A 26,763-nucleotide genomic window follows, 5' to 3' on the forward strand; every position below is an offset into this window, starting at 1 on the left:
TGGTTGGCTGCTCCGCAGGGATGTCGGCCGGTCGTCTGGAAGGCCAGAGGCTCGAAGGAAGCACTCGAGATGCCCGGGTACCCGCGCACAGGCGCACTAGCCTTTCTGAGGCGACAGGAGCTCCGGCACCGCGGAGCTGACGCGATGGCGGTGGGACTGCGTAGTGAGCGTCGGCCAGCAGGGACATGGGGCGGGCCACTGGCCGATGCGCGCAGGGACCTGCTGGCCGCTGCGGCGACAGCCGGCTCGCAGTTCCCGTCACTCCTCGCCCTGCTTTTCCCCGGCGCCCCGCCTTCGTAGCACAAAGCGAAGGAAAGGGGCCGAGCCGAGGTTGGGCCCGCCCTCATACCGCTCCCCGATTGGCTGCTGCAGCTGTCAGTCCAGAATCTGATTTTTTTATTTTATTTTATTTTTTTTTTGATGGAGGAGGGGGTGCCTCCCAGTCTGCCCCAGATCACGTTTGCCACCGGCAGCCAACCAGTCAGGCCCAAGTCGGCGGGCAACAAGCGATTGGGGACGAGAGAGCTCGGCTCCCCAGTTCCCCCGTCCAGGTCCCCCCCCGCCGGGCCCGAGGCGGTATATCCTGCTCTCCCCGGTCACCTCCCACTCGTGGAAGCGGAGCTGCGGCCTCGCTGTAACGCAGAAACGAAATGTAGCCAGCCGGGTGTCGCGGCTGGACGCTCGCCTTGGCTGGGGGTGTGGGGGGGGGCACGCGGGGGGCCGAGGAGGACTGCCAAGGAAGAGGAGTGATGAGAAGAGGGGGAACCCTGCACCCCCCCAGACCACGGGCCCCTGCTGCCACTCACCAGGCGCCCCCCTTCCTCCCAAGCGAGGGGCAGGTCAGTGCTGTTGGGTCTGGGGACCGGGGTAGGTAGCGGAGGGCGGGAGCCTTGGCGCGTAGCGCATTTGCTGAGTGTGAGTCCTGGAGAGACGTCCGAGGCCACCCAGTTACTTCTCCTCCTCCTTAGGGTTGGGGGGATACCAAAACGGGTCTTTTTTTGTCCCCTTCTGGGAGGAGGGTATGGGGCGTCTCTGGGCCTGAGGACCGTCCTAAGTCTCCTTACTATAGGAGTGGGTGAGGGACCGGCTGCTTCTCCCGCAAGCCCCCCTTTCAGGTTAAGTGGCCTGCCAGGAAACCAGGAGGGGGCGGGGGTGTCAGGTTTTAGCGAACTCAGAAACTTTTCTGGCATGGGCCAGTGAACTCAGAGGTTTCTCCTGGCCCTCTAGTGAAGATCTTTGAAAGGACCCCAGTACACTGATTGGAAAAGGGGTCTTGGTGGTGACTGAATTGATAGGAAGAGAAAATAATTCCCTTGGACCTGTTCCTGGGGTTTGATTCAGCCTTTCCCCAACTGGAGTTGACTAAGTGTGAGTGTGTGGAATACTTAAGGGCCTGTTCATCCTACCTGTGGGAACCCTCTTTCAATTTATTTTTTATTTGTGAGAGTCATTCTGATGAAATGAAATAGGGTGAAATCAAGGCCCAGGGATCCCTTTAGGCAAAGAAAAGAAGGACCATGACAGCCAAAGACATGATTTTGGGAGCAAGTGCATATTAGCTTATGGTGCTTGGGTTTTTGTTTTGCTTCTTTGCTTTTCTTTTTATTTTCTATTGATATTTTGGGGGGTTTGTTTTCGTTTTTAGGAATTACACTCTATCAGACTCACTGATTCTGATCTGGAGAACAGGGGGGATCCTAGATTACTGAAATATATGAATAATAATGAAGAATAGTTTTACCCTCTCTCCCTTCAAATGGAGATAACTGCTTTGTCCTGTCTGACAAGCTCACAGGGCCAAACACAGGGAAGAGAAGCAGAGACAGAAGCCTGGACCAGAGTCAGCGTCTGAGCTTTTTGTAACACTGTTGACTCTCAAGGGCAGGAGTGGGTAGGCCTCTGGCTCTTGGCCTTGGTTTGGCAGGCTTGCCCCACTGCCCAGGGAGTCCTCCCAGTTTCGTTGTGTTTTTTCCCCTTAGGGACTGTAGCGTTTGGTGGTCTGAGGGCTTTACTCTGATCAGTGTCCTGTCTTACCGTTGCTGTCTTGTGATGGTAAACAGTAACCTTCTGTAGCGGGGTGTCTGTGTAGGAAGTTTACAACTGAATTTGCAATTTTCCCATGGAGAGAGAGATCACACTTAAATAATCCTGAATCTTACTGGAATTCAAAAGGGATCTCCCTGAGGACACCCCTGCCCACCCCAGGCTGCTGAGAAGACTAGGTCTTCCACACAGTCTTCTTGAGGCAGTGGGTGAGTGGTTGGGAGGACGGTAGGAGTAGCACCTGCTGGGCCTCTGGATGTAACCGAGCAGGACCAAGTAATTTTAGTGGAAAGAGAAAGGCAAATAGCAAACTCTATAACAAACTGTTAACTGCCTTGGGGGAGAATTCTGCCAGTATCCGCTGTTCTCTCCTGTATCGTAACATATTCTCTCTCTCTCTCTCTCTCTCTCTCTCACTCTCTCTCTCTTTCTTCTTTTTTTTTTTCTCTTCTTCTTCCCACATAAGGTGTTCCATACAGATTCTCGTGACTTTAAGGACCAGGCAATTGGGGAGACACAAAGTCTTCCCAGGAAGGGAGGAAATCTCTGGAAGAGAGGGGAAAGACAGCAGACACTGCCCTGGGACCACCGGAGCCTGAGGTGCTGTGGGAAGCCGAAGGCACCGAGCAGGAGGAGCCGGAAGGAGTCCCAGCCCCAGGTGGAGGCTGTGTTCTGAAAGATCTGAACTTGGTCTACTTTTTACGAGAGAGGGGCTGCCTCCAGAGGCACTGCAGCCTTGGGCTGGGTCCTTCTCTGGATGCCCCCTTCCCTGAGGAGCTTGCCGCTGAGAACCAAAGAAGATAAGAGGTCAGACAGACTTCCCCCAGGCAAGAGGCCCGTTGGCTGGAGGCAGGCATCTGCACCCCTAGTGGTGGGCTGCTGAGCCTGGTGAGGAGTTTCTTGCTCCCCTCCAGAACCCGGCTCCATTGCTTCATGGGGCTGCCTGTTGGTGGATCAGTTTTTGCAGTGCCTGGTAGCAGCAGAGAGCCGTGGGAAGAGGACCCGCGGCACCCAAGCCTGGGTTCCCCCCAAGACTAAGATCTTTCCTGAGTTAGGGAGAGAAAAACAGAAAAAAAAAAAAGAAAGTTCCCCCCTCCTCTCCTCCCTGCCCGTCATGTCCTCTAAGCCGGAGCCGAAGGACGTCCACCAACTGAATGGGACTGGCCCCACTCCCTCTCCCTGCTCTTCAGATGGCCCCGGGCGAGAGCCCTTGGCCGGGACCTCAGAGTTCCTGGGGCCTGATGGGGCTGGGGTGGAGGTGGTGGTGATTGAGTCTCGTGCCAATGCCAAGGGGATTCGGGAAGAGGACGCCCTGTTGGAGAACGGCAGCCAAAGCAATGAAAGTGACGACGTCAGCACGGACCGTGGCCCTGCACCACCCTCCCCACTCAAGGAGACCTCCTTTTCCATCGGGCTGCAAGTGCTGTTCCCCTTCCTCCTGGCAGGCTTCGGGACTGTGGCTGCTGGCATGGTGCTGGACATTGTGCAGGTAAGGCCTGAGCAGGGTGACTCCTTGGGAAAGTACAACTCTTGGAACTTCCTCTCTGCCTCCCTGACAGAAGCATCTGCTGCTTCCTAGAATACTGTTTCCCTTTGGATCACATCCTCAGTTTCTTCTTGGTCTCATTACTTTCTACAGAAGCTGAGTAGGGTAGTATTGCTTAACAGTAACAGATTTAAGTCCAGAGCTCAGGCTTGGGGAGGGAAGAGAGGACAGACAGGGCTGCTTCCTGAGCCTTCCTGCCAAAACCAGCTCAGTAGGAGACATCTAGCTGGGTCTCCTCCTTGTGCCTTCTTTCCCCTTCACTTGAGGTTTCAAGGATACCCAGGGTAGAAAGCTCGGTTTCAAGTCTCTCCTTTATTCCCCTGCTGGGCAGGAATTTATTCAGCTGCCAACAGGGTCTCAGATGAAGTGAAAAAGCTCTTAAAGGCATTTGTGTTGCTTATCTTCCTGCAACCTTGGCAGAGTCTCCTTGGGGAATGGGGATGGGCACATGCGCTGTATGCACGATTTGGGGCGTTGGCATAATAAGACCTAAAAGAGCTAATTACGTGCTGTAAATTGGAACACAGTGTAACCAGGCCTAGGCAGAACTGTCTCTCCTCTTTGCTCCTCAGCTTGCTGTCATGAACCTGCCCTGGGCAAAGAGGGCTATTTATGAGGGTATTGGGTAGAACGAAGCTTAAAAGTTGGCAAGACATGGAAACTGAGAGCTGGTGACTGCTTAGCTCATTGTGAATTGGGACTTACCCTAAAACCCTAGGTCAGAGAGATAAAGTTGCATTTCTGGGTAAAAGTTTTTGAAGCACAGTATGAAGGTACCCTTTTAATTTTTTATTTGGAGACAGTCTCAATAAGTTGCTTAGGGCCTCACTAAATTGCTGAGACCAACCTCAAATTTGTGCTTCTCCTGCCTCAGCCTCCTGAGTCACTGGGATTACAGGTGTGAGCCACCATGCCCTGCAGGTGCTAGTTTTATCTAATTCAATCAACAATGTGTTTCAAGTTCCTGCCAAGTTCTGGGCTCTGTCCTAGGTACTCAAAATAAGGAAGCAGGAGGAGATCTGGCCTGTGCCTGTTGGGACATCCCCACCAAGGTCCCCACCCACCCACTTGCACAGTATTTCCTGACATACTCCCAGAGGAACACAAAGCTCAGCATCACTTCCCCGTGCCAAGTCAGTACTACAAACCATGCATGTAGTGATGCAGTGACTGCTGGTAGAGTTCACCCTATGTCCCAGGGTACTGAATGTGGTTGGTTCTAGCTGATTCCTCCAGTACTGTCCACATAGCCCTTGAGCCCTTCAGGAGAACCCTGAACATTTGGTTATTAATGAGAATGGTGTTTGTGTCAAAATGCCCCATACTGCCTCCCTTCTCCCCAAACCTGTTTTCATGAGAATAGTTTCTACATGGAAGTTAGGCAGCTAGTGCCTATTGGGACATCCCCAATAGGCACTCCTAGGGCATTGAGGAAGGGAAGGAGAAAGAGAAGAAATGAGCTAGCACTGAGTTTCTCCACCATTTCCATCCCTTTCCTATGGCCTTGGTCTCATTCTTTCAGTTTTGGGGCTAGTTGGTGTCTGTATAAGGGGTATGAGACTGGGAGTGCTGGCCTAGCATGCAGAAGGCCCCAAGTTTGATCCCTAGCACCACAAAAAAGAAAGAAAAGGGGGGCGTGGTGAATCAGGATCCAATGGTGAACTCAGAAGGTTGTTTTATTTTCTGGATAATTACAGTAAAGCATTTGGGGGACTTTTCTATAGTCCCATGAGGTAGAAATCATAATCACCTCTATTTTATAGATAGAAAAACTATGGCTTAAAATGATTATGTAACTACCATTGGTCATCTGTCCCCAGAACCTGTGTCACTAACATCTGAGACCTTCAGCATGGCCGTGGTTTGCCAGTCAGTTAAGCCTGCAGTCTTTATCTTCCCCTGAAGAACAAAGTTATTGGAATCTGGAACAATGGAGCTAGCTTCTGAAGGGAACAAGAACAAAAGTTCTTAGGGGTAGGGAGGGATCCATTGACCACGTATCCTATACTACACAGCAGAGGATTCTAGAGCCTCTGAATCTGGCCTTACACCTGTCAGCCTGAGACATTGAGAGGCCTTTAATGCTGCCTGATGTGCCCCCAGAGGGCCACCATTTGCCCTCAGAGTAGCATTTCACATACCTCACCCCAGAGGGTCCAGTTGGTGTGGATGACAATGGCTAGTTTGTCCTTGTCCCCCTCCCCCAACCTTCCCACTACAGCTGAGCTGGAGCAGGCCCTGCAGATGACTGCTGCAAGATCACAGGAGGGGGTGAGTGCATAAGGTCAGGGCATGGGACTATAGGAAGATTCTTATTCCACCTCCACAAAAGGGGAGACTGAAGATCTCAGACACAGAATGATTTCTAAGAATTCACACCTGTGTTCCCCCTTCATACACTAAGATGGCTGTCATTGAGACAGCCTGAAAGTATCTAAGAGACCCATCTGGAGGAGGTGGCTATAGAGGATCCCAAAGTCACAGAGCAACAGATAGAAGTCTGTGTGGGCCCTGGTTCAGATGCCTCCTAGGTCCAGGGTCCCCCGTGCTGCTGAAGACCCAGTCTCTTCCTGGAAGGCCTCCTCTTACTGACCCTCTGGTCTGCTCCGTGTGTGCGAAGCAGCCTCTGCAGTGAATGTGGAGCTCATGTACCAGCCAGAGTAGAAAAAGGTTAAGTGGACTGCAGTTCCCTCCAGCTTGACCACTGTAGCCAGAAATTCCTGCAGCGTTTGGAAGGGAAGCAGACTTGGGCCCAGTGTTGGCTTCAGAAGGGGATTATATAGGGAACTTCAGGCTGCCAGTGCTTTATGGTCCTCCCCCAAGTTTGGTCCTAGGCTGCTGCAGCGCATCCCACTCCCTTTTCCTGTCAGCCTTTGTGGGGATGGAGATGGCAGGAGGTGGTGTGCAACCTCCACTAGGATTTTCAGCTAGGTTAGGATGGGGAACTCCCAGGACCTTATTTTAACTCCTCTTTTTGCAAAGGATCCCAAGAAAAGTAGATAGACACCTGCCCCAATATCTTCTCCTCTGTGTCTACCAAAGAGTCTACAGAGATGAGAATGGATGGCTGTGTAGCCTCAGGGAAGAGTGGGGAGCAGTTCTCCGGCAGCTGGCCTCATGGCTGCCACTGTTCCTGGGCAGGACACTCAGATCCCGTCTTCCTTGACCACCCTTCTGCATTTGCCTGTTTTGGGGACCCCCATTTGCTTTTCTCACATTTGAACATACTGTTTGCCTGGGTGTTACCCTGAGTCCCTTCTGTTCAGACACCTCAAGGATGCCTCTGGGACACGTTTCAGACCCATGGAGGCAGGGATACTATAATTTGACCTCGAACCCAGGCCTCACCTTGAAAGGTCAGCTCCAGCTCAAATCTCTCAGGTTCTTGTGCATCCTGGCGCCTAGAGCTTGAATCTAAGAATTCAAGTCTTCTTAATGTCTGAATTCCATCTCTTCCTGGCTCGGATTTTCCTCCTTGCTGCTACCCTCCTGGAGACTCAGGCCAGAAAGCTTGAAGACAGCTGGGGGTGGATGTGTGAGCCTGGAGGGGCAGAAGAGGCAGGTTTGATGTATAAGGAAGAGGTACTGGCAGGGCCACTGAGGTTCAGGACTTAGGGTGATTGCTCAGAATCAGGATTAGTTTTGAGTGTGGGAAGAACAGTCTCATCCTCCACTTCTAAAACATCAAGGAGTGATGAGCCTTCCATACCAAGGAGAGAGAGAAGGGAAGGGGGCTGTGCTTCTGAAAAGCAGTGAAAATCCATAGATGCTCCCCCTGCCCCCAAGCCAGAGCAGGGCTTCCTGGACCCTTTTCCATCCCCAGCAGAGCAGGAAAGTGTAGGTGGCAACTTGGCTAACTGCTTTGACTTCAGGGGCAGACACACTCCCTGCCAGAATGAATAGGAAGGGCCCGAATTAGGCCAAAGGAGGAAGAAGAGCTACTCACTGTCTGTCCCTGCCACATCCTACCCACTCCTAACCCCAGGACACCCTGCTTCCTAGGCTGGTTCCACATCACCAGCCTCTCAGCCACTCTTCCCAGAGCCCTGCGCATGCCTACATGCCACAGCCTCCCTGTCTGAACTGCATCTTTGAGAGGGTTTTGTGGGTGAAGAATGTATGTGTGTAGGAACTGACTGTTCTGACCCAAGTGCCAACTTTGCTGGGCCAGGGGTCAGGTAGTGAGTTCCAGGCTGCTTCATAGGGGCTATTCCTGTGGCTGCTTGTTCTCCTTACATGTCTCAGCCTATCCCTCCTAAAACCCCATTCCTTCTAGATGTTTCTGTAATTTAAAAAAAGGGTACATGTTTGCCAGGAAGTGAAAAGATTTGGGGATGCTTAGAATGGTAACCAGAAAGGCTTCACTGAACTGTACACATTTCTTTTCTTAAAATAAGGCAAGTAGGGGCTGGAAGTGTAGCTCAGTGGTAGAGCGCTTGCCTAACATGTGGAAAGCACTGGGTTTGATCCTCAGCACCACATAAAAATAAGTAAAATAAAGGTATTGTGTCCATCTACAACTAAAAATATATTTTAAAAAATAAAGACCAGTAATAATTTCTTACAAACAATTCAGAAAATACAACTTGCATACACCTGAAGTATCTCCCCCCAGGCTTTTTACCCCGCCAGCCCATACCCACTGCACCCACCTAACTGGGAAGCTCAGCTGTGCATGGAGCTGGCATCGTGGAAGCAGACGGGCAGATGTTTGGGGGCAAGGATACGAGATGAGGCTGTGCTTTGAAAGCTCGCAGTCAGCACCCTCGTCAGGGGAGGGGCAAGGAGGTGAACCCTTCCCCCTTCTGGAACTGTTGTCCAGTTTGGGAAGAAAGAGCCAGTAAAACTAAATGAGGTCAGGACTACAGGGAGCTGGGACCCCAGTGGTGTGCACCGGCCATGTCCAAGAGTAACAGTCCCTGAGCTCCTTCAGGCTGATGGGGCTCACTGGGGCTGCCTCCGAAGTGAGAAGGGATTCACATCCTTGCAGTGTTTGGAAGGGACCACCTCTTCAAGGGGCTGCCTGGAAGCTCAGGAGCTCCTGTTGAGGTGGGAGGTGCTTCCTCCACCTCCGTCATCCTCAGAGAGGGGCTTCCTTGAGGAGAGTCCTGGGTCCTTTCAGACTATAAAAAGAATCCTAGGGTCTACAAGACAAGTGTGTGCTCTGACGCGGAAGACATGAGCCCTTCCCCAGGTTCCTGTTATGGCCCCCAACATCCGCACACTGAACTGTGATGAGAAAAAAGAGGTCCCAAAAAGAAAAGAGAGCTCTTTGCATTATGAGACTGCCCAGTGTCCGGCCTCCTCTAGTCCCTTTCCCTGCCCCCAGCCCCCTCTGATAGTCTTAACTCATTTTTAAAAATTTATTATTATTGTGGTTAAGAAAAAAAACACATGAGGGCTGGGGTTGTGTCTCAGTGGTAGGTCGCTTGACTACCACGCATGAGGCACTGAGTTATATCCTTAGCACCACATAAAAATAACATAAAGGTATTGTGTCCACCTACAACTAAAATATATATATATATATATATATATATATATATATATATATATATTTAAAAACACATAAAATTTACTGATTTAACCATTTTGAAGTATATTAAGTATATTCACAGTGTTTGGAGTACAAATCTCCAGAATGTTCATCTTTCCTAGCTGAAACTCTATATCCATTTAACACTAATTCCTCCCCCACCCACAGCCTTAGGCAACCTGCTTTCTGCTTTTCCTTTTAATGAATTTGACTACTTCAGATACCACATATAAGTGGAATCATATAATGTTTGTCTTTGTGCAGTTGACTTGGTTAGTATAATGTCCTTAAGATTCATCCACAAAGTAGCATCTGACAGGATTTTCTTCCATTTTTAAGTCTGAGTAGTATTCCATAGTGTGTATGTACTACATTTTGTTGATCCATTCATCTGTTGACAGACACTTGAATGCATCCATATCTTGGCTGTTGTGAATAATTCTGCTATGAACATGGATGGATGTATCAATATCTCAAGATCCTGCTTTCAATTTTTTTTTTTCCAGCATTGGGGATTGAACCCAGGGACACTGTACCACGGAACTCTATCCACAGCCCTTTATAATTTTTTTTTTTTTGAGATAGGATTTCACTAAATTGCCAGCTGACCTTGAACTTGTGATCTTCTTGCCTTAGCCTCCAGAGTAGTTGGGATTACAGGCTAGAACCATGGTGCCACCTCCCCACCCCCGTTTTGTGAAACATTTTGCAATCCCACCAACAGTGCACAAGGATTCCAATCTCCACATCTTGCCAACACTCATTATTTTCTGTTTGTTCGCTTGCTTGCTTTCATAGTAGCCATCCTAGTGGGTGTGGGGTGGTATCTCCATATCTCACTGTGGTTGTGACTTGCAGCTTTGCTCATATTTAACGATAAAGTCATGGTGCTAGAATTGCCCTAGAGACCATCTAATCTGGTTCCTGAATTGAGCGTTTTAGTCAGGAGTTTGAGGTCCCCAGCTGAGATCCCCAGCTGGTCTATGTGGAGGGGAGCTAGCATGAGGTCCCTCCCTGGGTCTCCTGTAGAAGACCCCAGGCTCTCAACCAGTGCCCTCACCCATTACAGCACTTCACCTCCAGGCCACGACGCCCAGACCAACCTGCACACATCCACTCGGCCACCTACCGCCCACCAGCTCCTCTCTCTCCAAAACTGGAGGCTTTCCACTCTAAAAATAAATAAAGGAAACCACATTGCCCATTAAGGCCAAGAAGGGGACGAGGGCTGAGGGAGTGCAGAGGTGTAAGAAAGCCCCTAGATGACTAGCATTTAGAGCCGACCCGCACAGTCTGAATTCAGAGCCTGCTCAGGAGCGTCGCCATGGCTGAGGCCCAGAGCCCTTGGAGATAGAAACCAAACAAACGTTCTAATCTTCCCAGCCCCATGGAGCCCAGCTTTCCACAGCTGAGACAACACCACCCAAGGCTGAGGCCAGGGAGAAACTAGACTAAAGGCAAAGGGCTGGACGCGCAATTGGAACAGGGATCTCAAAGGAGTTCTGGGGTGTAAGCCAGCTTGAGGTGGCTCAGCCATGTGGGTCCCCACCACCTTTTCCCCTTGGCTGCAGAGGAAGTAGAGCCATGCCAGAGGTCACCCCAATCTGGGGACGGGATGGGGATTATGTTATTAGGAAGCTTGCTTTGCTTCCAGGTTCTTGGAGGGAAGGTGCTTGGTGCTGTCTCCCTGCTCACCCCATTTCCTTCCCAAGACCCTGATCCCAACCATCTGCTCAGCCTCAATGCCAGTCCTTTGGGACGCTGAAATTCCTGAGCTCTGTTTTCACCTCATAGCACTGGGAGGTCTTCCAGAAGGTGACGGAGGTCTTCATCCTGGTGCCTGCGCTGCTGGGGCTCAAGGGGAACCTGGAAATGACCCTGGCATCGAGGCTGTCCACTGCGGTGAGTATCCTGGCTAGGAGGAGAAGATTCTGGCCAACACAGCCAGAGACTGGGAGAGGGCCACTCTGCCTTCCTGAAGCATAGACTAGGGTGGGAAGGGAGGGCCTGGGCAGGTGTAGGGAGATCCCAGGATGGGTGGTTCCCAGGCTTGGTTTCTGGATGTCCCAGCCATCCCTGGATGCCTGCCCCAACCCCTGCTTCGCAACCTGCCTCGTGACTGTTTGTACAGCTTTGACAGGCGGGCACCATGCTGGTTTCTCAACCCGCACAGGTGGGGGCCGCCTCTGATCTCCAGCCCTGCTCTGCAGCTGGGCAGGAGCAGAGCCAGGCCCTCCCAGCCCCCCTCCCAGCCCATTCCCTTTCCCCCAGGCATCTTGTTCTTTAAGGAAATAGTCAGGGAGGAACTGCTCATCACTTCCACCTCCCATAATCCCTTAGACCAGCTGTGACCATTCAGGGACGAGCCAGATACAGGGCCACAGAGTGGGTGACAATAAAACTCAGGTGGCCACTGATGTCCCTGCATGGCCAAGAATCTGGAGAAGGTGGCAGAGAGAAGGGGGCACCAACATAACCCATCCAACATTGTCTACCCTGCTCCTGGCCCATGCTACCCAGTCCTTCCCAAACACTCGCAGCCCCAGTCCTACGCCAGCCACTCACATGTCCTGGGAGTAAGAAAGAGATGCAGCTGCCTCTGGAGCCCCCTTCCCAACCCTCTAAGCTGGGGGGAGGGGGACTCTTTTTGGGTTTTTTGGAACCAGCAATTGAACTCAGGGGCACTCGACCGCTAAGCCATATCCCCAGCCCTATTTTGTATTTTATTTAGGGTCTCACTGAGTTGCTTAGCACCTCACTTTTTGCTGAGGCTGGCTTTGAACTTGAAATCCTCCTGTCTCAGCTCCCCCAGCTGCTGGGATTACAGGCATGTGCCACAGTGCCTGGCTTGTTTTGTTTTTGCAATACTAGGAGTTGAACACAGGTCTTCACACTTCCTAGGCAAGCACTTTGCCACTGAACTACACCCCACCCCTTTTAAAATTTTATTTTGAGAAAGGGTCAAAGTTGCCCAGGCTGGCCTTTAATTTGTAATTCTCTTGCCTCAACCTGCCTAGTAGCTGGAATTATAGGTGTGTGCCACTGCATCCACCTTTGCTTCGATTTCTAGGACGTTCATGTCCTAGCCCCAGAGTCTTAGGCCACATGCACTGCCTCTTGATTGGATCAGGGGTCTAACACATGGAGCCCCAGGCCTTTTCAAGCCTGAAGCTTCAGCCCTTCATCCTCCTTCTCCCAGGCCAACATTGGACAAATGGACACACCCAAGGAGCTCTGGAGGATGATCACTGGAAACATGGCCCTCATCCAGGTAAGAGAGCCAGCATAGAAGCCAATGAGCTAAGCTTCCCCCTTAATCATGAGTCTCTAAAAGACTTAGGTCAGGCCCAGCTGGCTCCTGATTGAATCTCTAGCACCCTGCAAAGTAACTCTAAGCTAAGCAGGAAAATGACCAAGATGGGGAGAGCCGTGGCATCTCCCATTCAGGTGGAGTAGGGGCCTTTAAGTAGGAGCAGTCTCAGGAGTGCTAAAGTGTCCGCTGCCACTGTTGTCCCATCTCCCCAGGAGGCCACGCAGATTCCAGACTGGACATCTTTCCCCTTGAATCCCAGGCCTTGACTCTGGCTGAAGTCTTTGGTTTATTGATCTCTGCCCCCGTTCCCAGAGGAACGTGTCCTGGGCTCCCGCAGGGTGCACTGCCCAGTCCTAGTGTCTGGTGTGAAACTAAATAAATAAAGACATCCTTCCAGCATGGGAGGACTGGACAATCCAGTCCAGGCTGCCTCCTGGGACTGCCTAGGGCCAGGAAGAGTCTGCTGAGTGCTCAGTGGCCCTCAGCTAAGCAGCCTCTGCCCACTCCTCTCCTCAGGTGCAGGCCACGGTGGTGGGCTTCCTGGCATCCATCGCAGCCGTCGTGTTTGGCTGGATCCCTGATGGCCACTTTAGCATCCCACATGCCTTCCTGCTGTGTGCCAGCAGTGTAGCCACAGCCTTCATTGCCTCTCTGGTGCTGGGTAAGGAAGGGAAGGGAGTGCAGGAGTAAGGAAGGCTGCCCCAGAGTTGTTGACTATGCCTGGCACCTCCACTCTCTCTTTTCCTTTCTTAGTACCCCTTTATTTCCACTCACCCTGCCTGGCCCGCCTCCCCCTCCTCTCCAGGTATGATCATGATTGGAGTCATCATTGGCTCTCGAAAGATTGGGATCAACCCAGACAACGTGGCCACACCCATTGCTGCCAGCCTGGGCGATCTCATCACCTTGGCACTGCTCTCAGGCATCAGCTGGGGACTCTACCTGGAACTGAGTGAGGCTGAGGCCACCGAGAGTGGCTCAGGTGGACTCTCGGGTGGGATTGGGAGATGTGGTCATATATTCTTAACTGCTTGGTTTGAACAGATTCAAATTCATGCAGGCAGCAGAGACAGGAGATAAAGTATCAGAAATATATTCCTGCTTGGGCCTGTGGATCTTGTTTCCCTTAGAGGGATAAAGCAGAAAGGATAAAGGAAGGAACTGAAAGCTGGCATCTTCTTGCAAGCTGAAGAAGTGAATAGGAGATAATAACCTTTGAGATCTAGAGGCCTGGAGTCTGGTCTCTGCCTCTAGTAAGTTCAGTGTCAGGGTAGCTCACTACCTTGGTTTCCTCATCTACAAAATGAGCAAGGCTGGTGCTGCTGACCTCTTGGGCTGACAGTGAAGACTAAATGAGGTTGTACAGGTGTTCAGTGTATTATTGCTGGTGATCTGTTGGTCTGTTGGAACATGTGCAGGTTGAGCCTGGGTGGGGGCAGGGAGCAGGGAGCCACAGTGCTCATCTCCCTCTGATTTCTGCCCTCTCAGATCACTGGAGATACATCTACCCCCTGGTGTGTGCCTTCTTCGTGGCCCTGTTGCCTGTCTGGGTGGTGCTGGCCCGACGGAGCCCAGCTACAAGAGAGGTGTTGTACTCAGGCTGGGAGCCTGTCATCATTGCCATGGCCATCAGCAGGTAGGCTCAGGCCCTGAGTTTCCACCTACACCCTGCAGTAGACTCCATTGAAACCCCTGGAGAGAAGGGTCTAGGGAGGACTCCAGAAATGCATTCAATAGTACATCAGTCTCACATTTTTCCAGTGCAGCAGACTGGCACCACCTGAACTAGGTTTCATTCCAAAGTAGGGTATTTTGACCAAGGAAACTAAAAAAGCACCACTGGATTCATGGGCACATATGATGTCATCAGGGCCCCAGGAGAGTCTGTCTCTTGGCTCTGCTCTTCCCAGTGATGGCTTACAGCCCAGGTTTACACTTTGCTAACCCCTCCCAAGTCCAGCAGGAAGAGAGATTCTTTACCCCAACAGTTGCTCAAAGTCCTAGGATAGAGTTTCATTGGGTCTCACCTGGTCACGTGACTATCCCTGAACCAATGGGTGGTCAGGAGCTGAGCTATCATTGACACAGTGTCATCTGGACCACAGTGCCTGAATTTGAGAAGGTGGTTCCCTGAGGAGGAGCCTAGTGCTGTTACCAGAAAGGAAAATGAATGCCAAGCAGGCAGAATGAAGGGATCCTCACAGGCAGGCAACCCTGCAGGTGGCTCCTCAAACCAGCTTGGGGGATGGGTTCAGGAAGTGGCTGCCTGACCTGGCACCATCAGCTTGTTCTGGGCTCACTGTGCCAAGTCAGGGTGTTCTGAGCAGCAGCTGGTTCTGGCAAGGGAGGCGAGGACTAAAAGATGAGGAGCTATCATGCTTTCCTTTGTTTCCAAGGCTAGGTGGGTCTGTTCCTTTCATCCCGGAGACCAGGGAAGAACCCTTCAGTGGTCTTGATGTCATTTTGTCTTTGTATCTCTAGTGTGGGAGGCCTCATCTTGGACAAGACCGTCTCAGACCCCAACTTTGCAGGGATGGCTGTCTTCACACCTGTAATCAATGGTGAGGTTTGAGTATCAGCTATCAAGGGGAAGGAGAGGGACAGGGGAAGGGGAGGTAGGGGGTGGATTTCTGTTTTAGTCCAAGTTACAGCAGGCAAGAGAATCCAGCTCAGAGTTTATATTGAAGAGACTTCTCACAAGGTAGGGGCAGGGTAAAAGGACCCAAAAGGGATATTGAGGTACCCAGAGACTAGCAACAAAGGGAGAGCCTTCAGGCTTGAAGGCCACGGAGACTAGAGAATCGTGTTGCAGGAGCCCATCAACATGGACAAGCCACTGTCAGAAAGCAGAGAGGGATCCAGAAAGAAATACCTGACCCCTCTTTACCCCACCATCTGTTCACCTGCTGATACCTCCCACTGCACAAACCCAGGTGGAGGCAGCCAGCAAAGATGGCCAGGGGATCCCTTTGCCGCCTCCTCCCAGCCATGTGTCCTGGGACTGCCTATAAATCTGCCATCCAGGACTCAGGGCAAGGCTGAAAAGAGCAAGACTAGGTCAGAATGTGAAGGCAAACAAAGCAACCAGCACAGAACCTGGGGAAAGCACCAGATTTGAGTTTGAAGCTCAAAACACTACTTGAAACTGATTACCAAAAGGAATCCAAGCATAAGCACCAGGTGCCCGGGTTTGCTCGGAGCATTAGAGCATACAAGGTAAGGCAGGGCTTGTCCCCTGTGCTGTGTGGGCAGGCAGGTGCTCACTGTCCTGGTGGAACATCAGGCTCTGAGTCTGCAGATCTGCCTGTTTCCTTGCCATTGCTCTCATAGTCACACTGGGGTCCCTTGGGACCACCACATTGCCATAGCAGGGAGGAACCTAGAAGATCACTGGAACCAGGGGTGTATTCTTCTCTTGAGGACTAGGGACTGGGAAGTGCCTACTGAGGCCTCTACAGATGGACACAAAAAGTAAGAAGGTTGTTTCTCCCCACCACCCTGAGCCTAAGTCCTGTGTGTTCCCTCAGGTGTTGGGGGCAATCTGGTGGCAGTGCAGGCCAGCCGCATCTCCACCTTCCTCCACATGAATGGGATGCCAGGGGAGAACTCTGAGCAAGCTCCTCGCCGCTGCCCCAGCCCTTGTACCACCTTCTTCAGTCCTGGTAACAGCAGATTCATAGTCTGCTGGTCCCATTCCAGCCTTGGAGTTTTTTGGGGGGCGAGGGGTTTATAATCATGTAGTTTGCTTAAGCTGGGGAGGCCCAGGTCCAGGATTCTCCTTTGCTAAACTGCCCTCTGTTCTGAAGGGCAGAGCCCAGGCCAGAAGGTTATCTTTCCTGGGACATCCTAGGGACTGGGGACCACAGGGTGGAGAAATAGAGACAGTCAGCTGTCTGCAGCCTGGGAGTGGTGAGGGTCCTCCTGACCGTGGCCTGGGACCAGAAATTTTCTCCCCACCAACCTCATACCCGCTCTTCTCTGGTTACAGATGTGAATTCCCGCTCAGCCCGGGTCCTCTTCCTCCTTGTGGTCCCAGGACACCTGGTGTTCCTCTATACCATCAGCTGTATGCAGGGCGGGCACACCACCCTCACACTCATCTTCATCATCTTCTACATGACAGCTGCACTGCTCCAGGTATGGCCCAGCAAGAGCAGGAGTACAGGAAAAGGCCAAGGCTACTCCCTTCCTGGATAGAAAAGGTGGCCCAGTTTGGGCCCATCAGACACCTCCTTCTCTGGCTCTGGGTAGCTGATAAATACTGAACAGAGTTCAGAAGAATAGACATTGTTTCCAGCAGAATCACTAACATGCTGCATGACTTTGACCTAGTGATTTTACCTCTCTGAGCCTCAGCAATGTACATTTTTTAAAAATTGATTTATTATTTTTTATTTGTAGATGGACATATACCTGTATTTTATTTTTTTATGTGGTATTGAGGATCGAACCCAGTGCCTCACACTGCTAGGCAAATGCACTACCTCTGAGCTACAACCCCAGCCCCCACATTTGCAAATTGAGAGGAAGGGGTGCTTAGCAAGTGTGCTTTGCTACCACCATCACTAGCCTAACCACAGAGTTCCACTTGGAGATCCCTCTGTTTTGCATGCTGGGCTTCATTTAAATAAAAAGCTCCACAGCTTGAAAAAGCGACAAAACCATTGCACTGGGTAGTCCATCTATAGGAGCCCATCTACCCTACCATTCCATAATACTGTGACACTTTCTATGTAGTGAGTCCCCTTTTGCCAAACCTCCCCACCCCCAACTTTAGAAAGGCTGTATTAGGAATCTTAGCATGGGCTAGGCTTAGAACCAATCATATGCTGTTTCCCAGCAGGAGTTACTCAAGTTGCCATGCTCCCTTGCGAGTGGGGTCACATAAAACCCCTAATGGGAAAAGGAGGGGTGGGTGGTTATGCTGAGGGTCTGCACTGGAGGTTTTCACTTCCTTCCTTGGCAGAGATTGGAAGGTGAAGCCCTGGGGCCACTCTCACCTCTGCTCTTTTCTCTAGATCTGTGGAGGGGCAGAATATGACACTTAATCCCCTGTAAAGTTCTCCCTGATCCTTTTGCCGCCTCCTCCCAGTGTGTGTCCTGGGACTGCCTGAAGGCTAGAAGTGAGGACAGCTGCTGCCATTCCCATCCTGGAGCATGTCGCAAGGGCCCCCTGGCTGCGTTCTTTATTTGGGACTTTTCTGCAGCTGCTGGAAAGGGTGTGAAGTCGTGGGTTCTGGATCTCACCCAGGGTCAGGGCCGTAGAGCAAGGCACCTGTGTGCAGTTAAGGGAGAACGTGAAGGGTACTAGAACTGTCACCCCTAGCTTCCTTGACAGAGGACAAGAGAGCAACCAAGTTTGCCTAAAAATAGGTAACAGCTCTGGCTTCTGCCTTCATTAAGGGCTCTGGTCCTGCATCTGAGTCTCTTAGGGCAAAATTTTCATACCACAGTATTTGCAAAGTATAGTTGAGAGTGAAACCTCTCAGATGACTGTCAGGGTTAACGATCTGACATCATTCCATTCTCACATCAACAGTCATTTAAGGAACCCACATGTCAAGCACTGTGCAGATGCAGCCTGCCCCAGCACAGTATTCTAGACTGAAGTGCATTTTTTTTAATATTTTTTTTTAGTTGTAGTTGGACACAATACCTTTATTTCACTTATTTATTTTTATGTGGTGCTGAGGATCGAACCCAGGGTCTCGCTCTACTGTTGAGCCACAACCCCAGTTCCACCCCAAGTGCATTTTAAAGTGTGCGTGAATCTCATTAAAATGCAGATTCTCAGCCGGCACCATGGTACACTCCTGTAATCTCAGTTTGGGAGGCTGAAATGGTAGGATCTCGAATTCAAAGCCAGCCTCAGCCAAAGCAACTCAGTGAGACCCTGTCTCTAAATAAAATACAAAATAAGGCTGGAAATGTGGCTCAATGGTTGAGTGCCCCTGAGTTCGATCCCTGGTACCAAAAAAAAAAAAAAAAAAAAAATGCAGATTCTTATTCAGGAGATCCAGCATTTCTGATTCTGGGCCTACTAGCATGATTCTGATCTTGATCATTCTTAATTATATGTAGTAATAGAAGGTAAGTAAAGGCACCGATAAATCAAAGCAGCAGATAATTCACAGCATTTTGAATTGCAGTGCATCATCTGCTTTATGTTTAGCCATCTTATCCACAGTTCTGTTTTGCTAAAACTAATGTTAAAGTAAACTTGCATTCTTTGAGCCCACAACAGCAGAAGGGGGAGGGTCAGGAGAAAGCCAACTTGGGATGATCAACTGTTACTCAGACAAACATGCCTACAGTGGCCTCAAATGCTATCCTTATTGCCACTCTGCCCAGAGGAGAAGGCCCTGCAGGAAAAGCTCACTCCACTGCCAGCTTCCTGCCAGGCGCCTGGAGAGGCCAACCTGGCAAGGATTGGAGTGACCCAAGAATGGGCTGACCCAGAATTAGAGGCAAAAGGGCTAAATTCCTGTGTGGGGAAGGACTCAGGTTAGGAAGCCCCTAGTTTGGCAAATTTGGGGAGCCGAATGTAATGCCGATGCCGGCTATGGCAGCATCTTACCTTCTAAAAGGCTCTCATCTCGCCTGTTGGTAATTGAGGGTGAAGGAACACAGAGAGGTTGCCACAGTGGGAAATACACTGTCCCAGCCTAGCCCTTGTGGCTGGCCAAGCCTCGTGATACACTGAATGGGTCCAATTGTGTGGCCTCTGGCTCCCCCTGGAGAGGGGATGGCTACAAGCAGGACCTTCTGTCTCTCCAGGTGCTGATTCTCCTATACATCGCAGACTGGATGGTGCACTGGATGTGGGGCCGGGGCCTGGACCCGGACAATTTCTCCATACCGTACTTGACTGCTCTGGGGGACCTGCTTGGCACTGGGCTCCTGGCACTCAGCTTCCATGTCCTCTGGCTCATTGGGGACCGAGACACAGATGTTGGGGACTAACTTGGCCACTCAGCCTTTTCCCTCTGCACTTCCTGTTTGAATTTTTTCTTTTGTTTTCCTCTCCCCACCCCACCCCCCACTCTCACCTCTTTCTAGGACTTCACTTTGATACCAAATTCTCATTATTTTCAATGGGAATTTTTATACATTGAGCCAAGTTTGGGTAGGAAGAATTCAGGAAGGACAGATGGACTGAGATAAGCAGTACAAGTAGATTTTTGAGACAATCACCAAGTGCAATTTCATGGTGGGTGCCTCCAGGTGAGGTGGATTGGGGCAGGGGGTTTCTGTCTGGAATCTGGGGGTATATGGCTTAGCTTTAGCAACCTCAGTTGTGGCCCTAATGAGAAAACCTTTGTGAGTGGGTTCTGGCTTTCCGGTTATGTTATTTTCTTTCTTTCTTTCTTTCTTTCTTCCTTTCTTTCTTTCTTTCTTTCTTTCTTTCTTTCTTTCTTTGGTTGAACAGAGGGATAGAACACACACACACACACACACACACAGAAATGGACCAACGTCAAAGCACTGGGCAGGAGACAACTGCTTCAGGGCCCCTGTGATCCCAGCCCTACTCTCTGCCCTCTGGACCTAGGCTCTCCTGCTCTCAGAGAGAGGAAGGTAGACTGACTGTTCAATTTGTACACGTGCCTATTGCCTGACTGCCTGGTCAACATCACCAACACTCCTTCTAATTGTTTTCCAGATGAATGTCATCCAGGAAGTAATAAGCAGTAGCCTGGTCTCCCTGTGGATCTATGTCTACCCATAGGTTTCCCAAGATCCACATCCTCCCTGGGCCTGGAGGTCTGAGTCTTCATCTCTGTTCAGCCCTCCTCTCTAATTATATCTAAGCACTACCTTCCCCAGAGCTTGCCAAGTGGAGTTCCAAGAATAGGGACAGAGCAAGGATATGTGGAGAATGACTGGGAGATTGAGGGAAACCAAGGGTGTTTGGTTGCTGCTGTTTCCCCTGAGAACATAATCATGTGGTCACCTTGGCCTCTATTACTTCCTAAAAATCACTCATGCTTTCATGGTCATGAAGGTCAGTCTCTCTTGGTTCCTGCCCACAATCATTCATTCACTCATTCAACAAATTCCCAGCCCCCCATGATGAGCTGTTCAGCAAGTATGGTCTGAAACATGTACTAAGCAGTATTTATTGGGTACCTACTATGTGTTAGGTACTGTGCCGGGCACTGACTAGCCAGTGGTAAGGGAATCACAGCTCTCACCTCACCTCCTTCCCCAGCTTACATAGGTCACCTGTCCCTTTCAATATGGCAGACAGATTTCCTCATTGTAGGCATTTGCTTCTCCTTCACCACACCAGGCCTTGCCTTGTTCTTCCTAAACTCCAACACTGCAGTGCTGATCAGACCTCAAGCCACCAGTTCCATTACTTAACCAGTGTTTGTATCTCTAAACTACCATCCTTCACTCTCCCTTCTTGTCCCTCTCCTCCCTAATCATCCCAAAGAGGATTTAGAACTAGCAGTACAGACACCAATTGGCTTCTTCTGCTTCTCAGCCTAGCAAAAAAAAAAAAAAAAAAAAAAAAAAAAAAAAAAAAACTTGAGAGAAATCCAGAGCCTCTGCCTCTTTCCAGCACATAGCTCCAAACAGCTCAGACAGCTGTCCACACTCACATGTGCCAATCTGGGCATGAGGATGCAGACTTCTTCTGGCCTGTCAGGCTTTTTCCCCGTAAACCCTCTCCTCTGTAACCTAAAGGGCCACCTCCAAGGGAAGAAGGCTAGGCAGTAGGCCTGCTTCTACCAGCACCAGGCCTTACCCTGGGAAATTGCCCCAGACCTCTAGAGACTGTTCTTTCTCTCCCATTTCCTCCCAGGCCACCTTCTGGAATCATAGAGCCTTAGAACTGGAAGGAATCATAGAGGTTATCTAGTTGGAGTTGTGTCCAGCAGAGTTCATTAACACCAGCCTGGGCCTGTTTCTGCTCTTCCCTCTGACCTCCTTTCATCTTTTCTTCCACCTCAGTACACACTTGCACACTGACTCTTGTACAGGCACCAAACCCTGAGGCTGTACCCCTGTGATTTCCAGTCACCCCTGCTCCAGCCTCTCATACCTTCCTCATCTCTGGAGTTCAGCCAGGCTGTCCCTGGAGAATCAGTCCTCCTTTGCCTAGAAAGCAGAAAGCAGGCACACCCCCTGCTCTGAGTGTGTGAGCAGAGGAGGACCATGGGGCGAGAGGGAAGGAAAATGAAGTTAACATCAATAGATTTCATTTCTACCCCTCCCGCCACCTCCCATTGTACCAACTGCATGTACCCTTGGCCTGGCTGCAAGGAGCAATATTGGTTTACTCTTGTATCCTTCAAAAGTTAAAGAACTGTCTTCAGAGAATTATTTATAGTTACTATAACTGAATTGACAAATGTCAACTTAACTGATAAATTATATTTGGTAAAATAAAGAGGACGTTTATTTAAATGGTTCTCATCCTGTGTGTCTCATCAAAAAGAAACTCCAGCCATTTCTTTGGCCCCCTCGGAAGTCAAACCCCTTCCTCACTCAGAAATGGGAAGGGACCGAAGTGCTAATGGGCACCGAAGCATCTCTTCAGTACAAAGATTGTGTGACAGAAAACACACATTAGTCATTTGTTGAGAATCAGTGGTGCTCGGAATCATTCCCGAAGGCAAAGGCGGAATCTTTGCTTTTAGGAGATCATCTTGTGGTCACCACACATTACCTCAACTTTCTTGTGCCAGGGGTGTGAGCATCTTTGGGTTGTGTTCTTTTCCATTCAGAGATTTACAACTGGACAAGGTCAAAATGATAATAGCTATTATTTGTTGTATGTTTACTATGTGTCTTCACTATGCTCAACCTCGTGAGCCCTTAGAAATTTGCAATTGACTACAAAAGGTTTGGTGTCAAGGCAAGCCTGGGCTCAAATCCCAGCTTTCCTGCTTGTATCTGTAGGACCTTGAGCAAATCCTTGACCCTCTCTGAGCTTCAGTTTCCTATCTGTGCAAATAAACTTTTTTTATATAGGATAGTTAAGAGATTTTAATGAGATAGTGAACATGAAGCACCAAGTTCTGGGCCTGGTACTTACAAAACCCAAAAGTGCCAATCAATATTACGGTGAATATGTTGGTGAGCTTTCCATTATTGTAACAAAATCCCTAAGATGATCAACTTCTAAAGAAGAAGGATTGATTTTGGCTCACAGTTCCAGGTTTCAGTCCATGGGCAGTAGGCCCCATTGCTTTCAGGCCTGTGGTGAGGTGAAACATCATGGCAGGGAGCTAACTGGGGAGCAAATACTTGCCTCATAGTGGCCGGGAAGCCAACAGAGAGGAAGAGACCAGTTTTCCATAGTCCAAGGGCACACCCCCAGTGACCTAAAACCTCCCATTAGGCCCCACCTCTTAACAGTTTCCACTTCTTTCCAATTGTGCCAAGCTAAGGACCAAACCTTTGACACAGAGACCTTTAGAAGACATTCCAGATCCAAGCTATAGCAGTGGGGGAGCACTGTAGACCAATGCCTAGGCCATGTCCATATGCTGCCCACAGGACTAAATGGAAGGTGGCCCAGGGAGCAGGTAGATGGAAAGGGCACCTAGTCAAGTCATGGGGGTCAGGGACGTAAGGCCTCTTGGAGGCTGCAGAGAATAAGAGTTAACCTAGCAAAAAGCACAAGAACCATCCTGCAGAAGGAACCATGCACTACAAAAGAAAGTGAACTTGATGCTTTTGGGAATCACAGTACCAAAAGTCTGAGTGCAGAGGGTGACCACACAACCTTAGGAGGGGCACATGTTTGTGATGAGGCAATTATTTGAAGATGGCAGATACAAAAAGACAGTGTCAGAGTACAGGTCCCCCCCAGGTCTGACTGCAAAGCCTCTGATGGGAACCACTGCCCACCCAGAACGCTGGCCCCACAGGCGACTACAGAATATTACAGAGCATATGAACACGTGCTGACCTCAGAAACCAGTCTTTATAGCAAACCTGGGCTCTAGAAAACTCTTCAAAGTAACCATCTGTTAAAAGGCTATTAAGGTTAGGGAGAAAGGATAATTGCCTGTTAATTATTTATATCATGTTTTACAATAGACTATATTATGGTATATAACATGCTTTTAAATAATATTAGCCTTATTTACAACTTCAATATTATCTATAATAACTTCAAAATAGATTATTATCACCATTTTATAAGGGAGAAACTGAGGCTCAGAGGTTAACTATCTTGCCCAAAGTCTTATATTCACACCCAGATCTCTCAACCCATTGTTTTCCTACTTTGCTTGGAGTCAGATGAGATGACTGGCCAGGTACAGCTTTAAAAGGAACACTAAACAGCAGAAATAATAAAAAATATGGTGCCTCCTATCTCAGGTTTGCTTTCGAGACACCTTACATTACTTCAAAATGTTAATTGTCCACTGAAATAGTCTCTTCCAATGGACATTTTAAAACACACCTCCCAGGCACCAGCCTTTCACTGATGATATTTTTGCAACATAATTGACAGTGTCCAGAAGTTAGTTGTCTCCTTCCCCTAAAACTCAGAAACTGAATAATGCACAGTACAGTGCTTTCACTGAGCTGTATTTTATTATCTAAATATAAATCTTAAGGACTGAGGCTATATCTCAGTTGGTAGAGTGCTTGCCTCCAATGTATAAGGCCCTGGGTTTAAAAAAAAAAATCTAATTTGGCTCCCAAGGAAATGTCTGACTTCAAAGTTTTGTTTTGTTTTAAGCACTAGAAAGAAAACAGAAATTGCAGAAAAGTGAAGATAGTTTGGCCAACCAGAAAAGAATTCTTAAATATAATTTGAAAGACTCTGGCTATATTCACACTTAGTTAAATGTGGATGATTGATGACTAGCTGTTGGTGGCATTTTTAAAAAGTTAAGTGAAAAATAAGTTGAGAGTTAGGTCAGGCTGCATCATATTCATATGGTATAAATTCCTTATTTTGAACAAATATTTTGCATTATGTTCAAATGTGAGGTAGAGGAAATGATCTGAGACACTCACGTGTTTAATCTGTCCTTGAGTCTAACCCAACTGTCACGTGCATTACTTCAAGCATATTTCCTAAGGTGCTGACTACCTCACAGAATATGCAGAAATGAAGTGTTTGCTTCTTAGAAATCCAACAAAAGAGAAACTAAAGCTTTAAGAAATAACTGACCTTCCCAAAGTGTCAAAAACAGAACATTAGCCAGGCGCTGTGGTGCATGCCTGTAATTGTAGCGGCTCAGGAAACTGAGGCAGCAGGATCACAAGTTCAAAGCCAGCCTCAGCAACTTAGTGAGGTCCTAAGCAACTTAGAAAGATCCTGTCTCAAAATTAAAAAAATTAAAAAAGGGCCAGGGATGTGGCTCAGTAGTAAAGCACCTTTGGGTTCAATCCCTGGACCCAAAACCAAACAAATAAACAAAACAAAACATTAACTATGATCTCCTGAGTGGCAGGCCAAAAACCAAACTACCCTTCTATACAGGTTCGGAAAGATGGAGGGAGTTGTCACTACAGCCTGAGGTACTCTTGGAGTTCCCACTCCCAAGCTAAGTGTAGCCACTCTTCTTTCTCCCTCTACTCCCATGCTGTGGAAGACAGAACAAACCATCATGCATCTACCCACAGTTCGGTTTCTTTTGCGTTATGTTCAAATGTGAGGTAGAGGAAGTGAACAAATAGGGAGCATGCTTTAAGGGCTTAGCACCTAGGTTATCATCTTTCTGTATCTGGGTCAAGACTGGCAGCCAGAATCTACTGCAATACACCAGGGTCTACCCAGAATTCTCCTCCTCCTCCAACTAGATACAACTGCCAGGCTGCCTTCTCCAGTCAGGACCATATTCTTCCTCTTTTTCCTTCAGAAAGTAAGGATCATGTTGTCCACTTTCAGAATGAGAAAACCTGGAAAGCACATGGAGGATGGCAAACTCTTCTCTTGGGATGTCTCCTGAAGTTCCCACACACAGCTTCATTTTAAAACATAGTAATAATGAGAGGTAGACACACAGCGAAAGCTTTCATGCTTTCTCTGTGGGGTGGTTGGGCACACAGAAGATTTGATGAATAGATACTTTTATTATAATGATGACATAATGTGGGTTGAATTGGTTGAATTATCAGAGTAAGAAGAGAAATGTTCACAATACACAGTGTAGGATAATGTGAAGGAACTGTTGAGTGAAGAAGTTGGTAGACCCTGTGCTACCCTGGGTTTGTTAATTTTTTGGATTTTGTTTTGTTTTGTTTGGGACCTCAGATACCTGAGCCTCTAGGGTTACAGGCATGTGCTACCATGCCAGCTAAGCCTGGGTTTTATTCATCCATGATGGGAAGGTAGTTGAAGTGGGACACAGCTCTGCAGAGTGGAGCACCAGCCAGCTTCACAGAGAGATCCCCACTGGGTACATGCACCGTGACTCTGAGCCTGGCCTATGCTCTGAGACTCAGAAACCTGGTCCCTATAGAAATCATCTCAAGCAGGGAGGCTGACTCAGACCCACAAACTCATAGAGGCCTGTGCAAAAGCTCAGATGCCAGTTGGTCAGTGGGTAAGACAGACATATCAGCCTTCCAGCCACACCTGTTCCCAAGCTACAAGGAAGGCAAATGACCGGAAGGTACCTGGGAAGTCTGGAATTCCAACAGAGAAATTAGTTTTGAAACTCCAAAGTCTTTTTGTTGGCTTTTGAGTCTCTTTAATAGGGACACCTAACAGAGGGCCAGCTATTCCTGAATACTGTAGTCCCTCTACCAGACAGAGCCCTAAGATGCGATTTTTGCAGACTCTCTCTGCCTTCAGGCTCACTAACTTCCCAGATCAACACCCCTTCTTTAGATATATTTATACTTTCTGTCAGTGTCCTCGCTTAATATTTCTAAGTGCCTGGGGAGGGAAGTTATCAGTGGGCAACTATGTATGACCCACAGGAACGATAACCTCTGCTTCCTTGTGTCCTAGGGAGTTTGAAGGACATAGGAAACTCAATAGAATTCTTCCAGCTTCTTCCTTTGACAGATGCTACACTGAGAGCTGGGACCACACATGCAGCTCTTTAAACCAAACTTCTCTCTAGCTTCTGCTCCTTTCCTTCTTCTTTCCCTGGCCTTTGTTTGGAAGGTGTCCACACAAGGAGCCAAATATGGCAACAAAAGCAGTAAAAACTATAATTTGGTGTTTTGCCTAGACCCTCCCAGGATCAAAAGTAGCCCTAGACTTGGGCACAAACTTGGATAGAGGAGTGATCGGCAGGTTGCCCTTTGAATTCTCCAGAGAGAGTTGGCACCTTGACACACAGCTTTCCCCCTGAATGCTTAGCTGGGCCCCGGGGGCATTTCACCAAGCTGCCT

At 49.1% G+C, this 26,763-nt stretch overlaps 1 protein-coding gene across 2 annotated transcripts; it reads left to right on the forward strand.

The window, feature by feature from the left end:
- Positions 1-503: 503 nt before the first annotated feature.
- SLC41A1 (solute carrier family 41 member 1) lies at positions 504-21,859 on the forward strand. Of its 2 annotated transcripts, none has more exons than XM_081300533.1 (11): positions 504-839; positions 2,510-3,532; positions 10,920-11,027; positions 12,325-12,396; positions 12,955-13,099; positions 13,244-13,420; positions 13,927-14,074; positions 14,920-14,999; positions 15,966-16,100; positions 16,427-16,575; positions 19,216-21,859. In XM_081300533.1, exons 2-11 carry the CDS (start codon positions 3,158-3,160, stop codon positions 19,399-19,401), a joined length of 1,575 nt encoding a protein of 524 aa, XP_081156659.1. In that variant the 5' UTR covers positions 504-839; positions 2,510-3,157; the 3' UTR covers positions 19,402-21,859. The 2 variants fall into 2 exon arrangements, with proteins under 2 accessions (XP_081156659.1, XP_081156660.1); XM_081300534.1 differs by having other exon boundaries at positions 506-839; positions 13,244-13,390.
- The last annotated feature ends 4,904 nt before the right edge of the window (positions 21,860-26,763 follow it).

The sequence above is a fragment of the Spermophilus citellus genome, assembly GCF_964194105.1.
Source record: "Spermophilus citellus genome assembly, chromosome: 6".
NCBI lineage: Eukaryota > Metazoa > Chordata > Mammalia > Rodentia > Sciuridae > Spermophilus > Spermophilus citellus.

Excerpts from the sequence above, each read along its gene's own strand:
- SLC41A1 (XM_081300533.1), top strand. The coding sequence starts at position 3,158 with ATGTCCTCTAAGCCGGAGCCGAAGGACGTCCACCAACTGAATGGGACT. Across the intron at positions 13,421-13,926 it reads GGCCACCGAGAGTGGCTCAG|ATCACTGGAGATACATCTAC; the intron begins GTGGACTCTCGG and ends CTGCCCTCTCAG. Across the intron at positions 14,075-14,919 it reads ATTGCCATGGCCATCAGCAG|TGTGGGAGGCCTCATCTTGG; the intron begins GTAGGCTCAGGC and ends TTGTATCTCTAG.